The 6,934-nt window shown below is 33.5% G+C and overlaps 1 protein-coding gene across 1 annotated transcript; it reads right to left on the minus strand.

Annotated features, from left to right (window-relative positions):
- Positions 1 to 2,253: 2,253 nt before the first annotated feature.
- Positions 2,254 to 6,553, minus strand: LOC142640546 (ras-related protein RABA3-like). Its single transcript, XM_075814686.1, has 2 exons — positions 6,100 to 6,553; positions 2,254 to 3,118 (listed from the first exon to the last, which is right to left on the minus strand). The coding sequence occupies exons 1-2, from the start codon at positions 6,351 to 6,353 to the stop codon at positions 2,665 to 2,667; spliced, it is 708 nt and encodes a 235-aa protein (XP_075670801.1). The 5' UTR covers positions 6,354 to 6,553; the 3' UTR covers positions 2,254 to 2,664.
- Positions 6,554 to 6,934: the final 381 nt, after the last annotated feature.

The raw sequence follows: 6,934 nt of genomic DNA on the forward strand, positions 1-6,934 counted from the left end.
ATTGTCTTCCATTTAAATTCTTTATCTAATTTTAATTTAATTGTAAGACACATTACATTTAAAAAACTCATGTAAATAACACAAAATCAAAGAAATACCACGTGTCTTGAATTTAGATAAAAGTTTGAGAGAATTAAAGGTCCGTTTGGTTGGAGGAGTGAAAAAGTGAAATGATAGAAAATTGTGAGAGGATGAAAAAGTGAAAGGATAAAAAATATTTTATTTTCTCTCATTTTTGTTTGGTTGAGAGTGGAAAAGTAGAAGGATGAAAAAAATAAGTTTAAATAAATTTACTCATATACCATTATTAAAGAATGATACTTAATTAAAACAAAAAATTGACAAATAATCATAAAAAAGAGAGCAATCATCCAAATTTATAAAAAAGTAAAAATAATATCAAAAAAAGAAGAGGCAATGTTACTGCTAAGAAAAAAAATAAAAAAAAGAAAGAAAGAAAGAGGCACCAGGTCCTAGAAAATCAAAAGAAACAAAAAGAATAGGAAAAAAAAGAAAGAAAAAGCAATGGTACTGAAAATCAAAAGAAACAAAAAGAATAGAAAAAAAAAAAGTCAACACCCCCCAGACAACAACACTAAAAAAAAAGAAAAAAAAAGAAAGAAGGGCAACGGTACTGCCCAATGAAAAAAAAAAAAGGCAATTGCCAAAAAGAAAAAAAAAGGCAACGTACTGCCTAGTGGAAAAAAAAAAAAAAAAAAACCTTGAAGAATGTGCAGAGGGCATTTTTGTCAGTTAAGAAAAAATTCATCTCCACTTAATTTTTTCTTTATTTTGGAGAGAAAACTTTTTCGTGAGTCAGAGGACCCCACCATTTATTTTCTTTCCTTTCCACCCAATCAAATAAAGTCAAAAAAGTTTTCCTTCCTATTTTCTCTCAAAAGTTTTCAATTCACCCTATTTCACTTCCAAACAAACACACCTTAAAGGATTTAAATGGAAGGTGATATATAAGTCACAAGATTTATTACATCTAATTTCTTGCTTTAATGAAATTACAAATTTTTGCATAACTTGTTGTTTTCACATAAATGAGAAAAATCATAATTGGGCAAATAAATTGTACTCATTTAGTTTTTCATTCAACTTTTAAAATGTTTGAATCAAAAAAAAAAAAAAAAGGTAGATTTGAACCCTAGGCACCAAACACCACACAAAGGGTATCGATACCTACGGGCTAACAACTTGAACCCAACTGTCAGACTAAAAATATTATTTTATCTAATCTAAAAATAGTATACTTAAATAGGTCATACTACAAAAAAAAAAAAAAAAAAAAAAAAATCATAAGATTAGGATTTTGGAGTCGATGAACAGCCCAAGTGGACACCTTTTTGGGCTTTACACAAAGCCTATACGCTATACCAACCATACCAAAGAAATGAATAGGCCCAATTGGTTTAAATTGCTTGCATTATTGTCCGGAAACATAGCAACAAACTAAAAACATGAGAACTAGTTGTCATTTCATTTTTTTGATCGTTGCTTAAGAGCGATTTCATCATTTGTCAAATAGTAATAAGTTTGGTCATGATTATTTTTCAGTAAAAACGAAGGCATTCATTGTGATAGACCTAAAATTCTATGGTTGTTGAAAAGAAAAATAAGTTTGTTCCCCGCTTATATTAGTTGTCACCAACCATACCTAACTCATCATTGTGTTTAGTTTGTTTTTGAAGGATGTAGTTCAGGTTAACCTACACAACCTTGTTCTTTGGAATTACTCTTATGTCTTATCTGTGACTTGTATAATTGAGGCTGTTTATTGGGTTTATTGTCTTTAGGAACTTGGAACTTAGAAGGGGAACAATTATGCTCTGCCTCCAAAATTTTGCTCACCAAAACATTCTCAAGAAAGAAATTGGATTCTTTTAATGATAGGTGAAAAGTACGTATAGTGATTTATTGTGAAGGAATATTATTGAGAAATACAACTTATATATGATACGAAAAATTATTTGGTATATATGGTAGACTACATCTTCCTCTCACATAAATGTGGATCCCATATGAAAGATGTGTAATCTACAAAGTACATTGAATAATTTCATATTAAAATTAACGTAGACGTAGCATGATATATTCCAAGTACAAAGGTAAATTAAAGTTTGATAGAAAAATTACTACTTCAGTAAAGAGACTCTAATTGATATCATAAAATTTAGTAGTCTCTAATTAACTTTAATTATTAAAAAGAAAGAAAAAAAAAAGTTCAGGAACATGACATATATATAGTGAGACAAACAGTAGCACGTGGATAATATCTTACTAAATTTCAAGTACAAAAATTGGTGTTCCAAAAATCCAACTCCCCCGCTATTTACTTATCCAAAAACAATTATATTAAACCATACATGGACTAAGAATTTTATTTTTCTTTTCTAGTCCACACGAGCAACTATAACTCCCAATCCTCAATGCCCAATTTTTTTTTTTTTTTTTTTTGGGCAGATCGGATTTGATTATAGTCTCTCATTTTTCAAGGACAAAAGAACTTTGTCAGCTAAGTCAGCTGACATTCATAGAGTTAAGACCTATCAATATAACACATATATAAAAAAGAAAAAAAAAATTAAGCATCTCCCACTATATTACTCCCCTAAAAGATAGCCACCACAGAAGAGATTTCCTTCTCAATAGAAGGATCTAACAAGAACATGCAGATAATTTCTTCATCTCACTAATTTCCAACTCAGCCCCAGAAATAACATCAATCTTGGAACCTTTGAGTGCCTGGGCATCACCCCCATTGGATTTTCCATTGACACATTCCAAATTCTTCTTAGAAATCACACCATAAATTTCCTCTAGCAGCTTAAAAAATGCAGTGTCCACATTGTCACCACTGAGAGCTGATGTCTCTGAGAAAAAAAGGCCTTGCTCCTCTGCAAACTCAATAGCGTCTTCAGTGGGCACAACCCTCAGGTCTACAAGATCAGCTTTGTTCCCAATCAGGGTGATCACAATTGAATTATCAGCATGGGCTCTGAGTTCCTCAACCCATCTTGCCACATGATCAAAGCTGGGTCTCTTGGTGATATCGTAGACCAGCATGGCCCCTAGTGCACCCCTGTAGTATGCACTTGTCACAGCCCGGTACCTAGGAATTCATTGCACAAAAAAAAAAAAAAAAAATCATAATTCATTGTACAAAATGGGGGTAAAGACCGGAGTTTAAGCCTCTAGAAGGGAGCTTTATACACATATACACTTAGATCGAGCTTTCTATCTCAAAAAAGAAAAAAAAAAAGAACTTGTTTGATCAGCTGCCAAATTTATGTCAAGTGTCTACCCAAAATTGATGAATGACTGTTGCATTTTTTTACATGGAAAGAGATAGTAACCCAAATCAGAATTGAAGTTTACATGGAAAGAGAAAGTACCCTATTGAAACTTGTTTGGACTGCCAAATTTATGTCAGCCCCAACTTGTTGAATACTATTGCATATTTTTTTCTTAGTTAAAAATGCGTAACACTGAAACAATCAAATTTAGTCATTCCCGATATTTCTTGGTCTAAAACATGAGAAGTCTTTGCCAAATTTAAGGAATCCTTTTCATTGAGGACAATGTTCGCCATCAAGTCTACCAAATTGAAGTTTACAACAATAATACACACAATGATACTTTTTTGCCCCACTTGGATAAGTAGAGAATGGGAATTATATATACAGGTGGATAATGAGAGACAAGGTGGGGTTTGAACAAGATATATGAAGTATCACAAAGAATGCCATATCACTGAACTGCAGCTCAAACCTTTTCCCTCCAAACTTCCAAGTACTTTGTTTATGAGGAGGTGTCAAATAAGCTACAAGGCCCTTGGCCACTGAGCTATCACTTAAACCTCTAATACAATGATATATACTTTCTTCTTCTTCTTCTTCTTCTTTTTTAATGAGAAATACTGCAACTTTATTAAGATGATGAGAGATTCAACATAGCTTGAGCTATGATTGACTCAATAATAGTTGGATTTTCCTCCATATGCCAAATGACTAAGATGATATATACTTGATTGGAATATGAATGGGAATATCATTAATTTGGATAATGAGATATGGTTATGGGACAAGCTCTAACTAATGTTACACCATCCAATAACTTGTTATAGAATTCATGTTTTGAAAATCTCACCGTTGAATTACATTTTTATGTGTTTTTAGCATTCTTGCCAATTTTCATGTCAACTGGATGTTATTTACTATTCGATCCATAAACTCATATTTTATGCATTATTTTAAATTACAAAAATTTGAATTTAAACAATTGATTGATGATATGGTTATTAATCTTTGATCACTATGAAAATTTGCAAGCATGAAGAATATACAAAGATAATGTAACCTAACAGTGGATTTGTCAAAATTTGCATCCAATTAAAAAATATTGAGTGGTATAACATTGATTAGAATTACACCAGATATAACTTGAACCCAACTTGTATAGTTAGAAAGATTTGAGCTCTAGAAATTTTCATTAAAAATACTAGAAGGTGTTGACCAATTGAGTTACAAGGCTCTCTATTCATGAAACCTATTGTTAAAGTATATGTTTGTCCCATCTTCAATTATACAAATAAATATCAAAATGATTAGAGATTAAAAATCATCTTGTATAATTTGTTCAAAATTTTATTTTGAAATACATTAACTGTATAACTTTATAGATTGAATAGTAAAAGAAATTCGATTTATATGAAATTTGACGTGCATAACCATATTTAAAATTCTTTTTTTTTTTTTTTATAAAGAATTATACATGGAATATGATTTTATTGGATAGTAATAAGCAAGGGTGTCCACGGGTCGGGCAGGTCGAGTTTGTGCCTAACCCGCAACCAACCCGTAAGAGATCGGGTAGGCAAATGCCCAACCTGCAACTGACCCGTTAAGAGGGTTGGGTTTCGCGGGTTGGTTTGCCGGCGGGTGTCATCAGTTTCAGGTGAGGCTGAAACTCGATAGAAAACACCGAGAATCGCCCAAATCTTTAAATCAACAAAAAGAAATCGACGGAAAACACCGAGAATCTCCCAAATCGACGGAAAACACCGGCCAAGATCCGGTGAGGATTTCGTTAAATCCGACTATTTTTCCCCCAAATTGTGCCGAGAATCGCCGAATCTGGTGTATCTATGCTGGATTTGATTGTTTTGGTCACCAAAATCTACCAAATCAAGCTGAAAACTTGTCGGAATTGCAAGAGAATTCGCCAGAATTTGATGTCGTCGGGTGGGCTGGGTTTCACGGGTTTTGAAGGAGGGGACTCAAAACTGACCCGTTCGGCGCCGGGTTTTGGAGTTGGGGACCCGCATCCGACCACCAGAGCAGTCGGATTGAGTGAACGCGAATTGGGTACGGGCGGGTCGCCGGGTGTGTTGGACAGCCCTAGTAATAACATTTGAAGAGATGAATTGATGATGTAGGCTTCTTCGCTCCATCATGGTTGTTGAATGGAGCCTGCCAACTATTAACTTAAAGGAGGTATGAAAAATTATTTTAAAAGAGAAGAAAACACACTTTACTCACCAATAATTTGGGTTGGAATTGAATTTCAATTAACAGAATACAGCCCAAAAAGTTACACTATTCATTCACTTGAAGTCTTATTATATTAATTTTAAATTCATGAATTTAATTTATTCAAATTGTAATTGTGTTATTGGAACTTTTCGATTTATACACGTAAATTTTAATGAATAAGAAAGGAAATTTTTTTTTTTGACATCATGTTAATAAAATATAAGTCTACAAACCTCAATTAGCAAATCAAACTCGATCCCAAACATATGTAAGCATAATTAAACCTTTCAAAAACTACAAAGAAGATATGTACATTCTTTCTTCGCCACGTTTGAATATTTTACCAAACTTCAGCATGTTGCTCAAACAGTTATAGTTTACTATTTTCTTTTCTGGATAAACTCATAAACAGCTTAGATTACTGTGTACTTATTAGTCAAAATGGTGTTTTATATATATCCATTTACTTATTAGTCAAACTCGTAGAAACACTAATTAAAGATAGATGATAAATCCAACAAAAAAAAAAAAAATTTGTGGAGAGAGAGAGAGAGAGAACCTTTCTTGGCCAGCAGTGTCCCAGATCTGGGCCTTGATGACTTTGCCTTTAATGGTGACAGTCCTGGTCTGGAACTCGACCCCAATAGTGGACTTGGAGTCAAAGCAGAACTCATTCTTAGTAAACCTGGACAAGAGCTGACTCTTCCCCACAGCCGAGTCTCCGATCACCACCACCTTGAACACATAGTCAATTTTCTCATACCCATTCTCTTGGTAACTATCAGTGTCAACCCCATTCATTTCTTGATTCATTTTTTTCTCACTACACAAAAAGCCCACACAAAGAGGTAGCTAGCTAGCTAGCTGGGAGCTGAGTATTTATACTATATGACACTCACTAAATGTTAATACTTAATACAAAGTAAAGCTCAAAACTTTGGCTTTGGTCTAAAGTCTTTAGGTAAAGTGGGAGTAAGTAAGAGAGAAGAAGAAAAAGTAGTGATGAGAGAGACAGAGTGATCAGGTCTCAAGGGGGGTATTAATAACTATTCAGTGGCGGAAAAAGAGTGCAAAGTATGAAAAATGGTCTTGTCCTTGTCTTCAACTTTAATTGCTTTATCACAGTGGACGTACCATGCATTATGTTTGTATATGTATTTGTTGTAGCATGATTCATGATTTTGGGGGCCATGGATATCTCACAAAAACCAACAGTACCTGACTGTCAGACAAAAGAGCTACAGCAGTTTTGCTCTAAATGGATAATTACGAATTGGGATTTGGGATTTGTGAGTGTAAAAATTGAAATGCCAGAGCTGAATAGCACTGACCATGTCTTGGTTTCGTGCGTAATCTACGGCATTATTCCATACAAGTCTTCGAGATGATTTGTT

The sequence above is a fragment of the Castanea sativa genome, chromosome 6, assembly GCF_040712315.1.
Source record: "Castanea sativa cultivar Marrone di Chiusa Pesio chromosome 6, ASM4071231v1".
Taxonomy (NCBI): domain Eukaryota; kingdom Viridiplantae; phylum Streptophyta; class Magnoliopsida; order Fagales; family Fagaceae; genus Castanea; species Castanea sativa.

Coding starts and splice junctions, on each gene's coding strand:
- LOC142640546 (XM_075814686.1), bottom strand. CDS start 6,353: ATGAATCAAGAAATGAATGGGGTTGACACTGATAGTTACCAAGAGAAT. Junction 3,119..6,099: donor GACACTGCTGGCCAAGAAAG/GTTCTCTCTCTC, acceptor ATGAATTCCTAG/GTACCGGGCTGTGACAAGTG.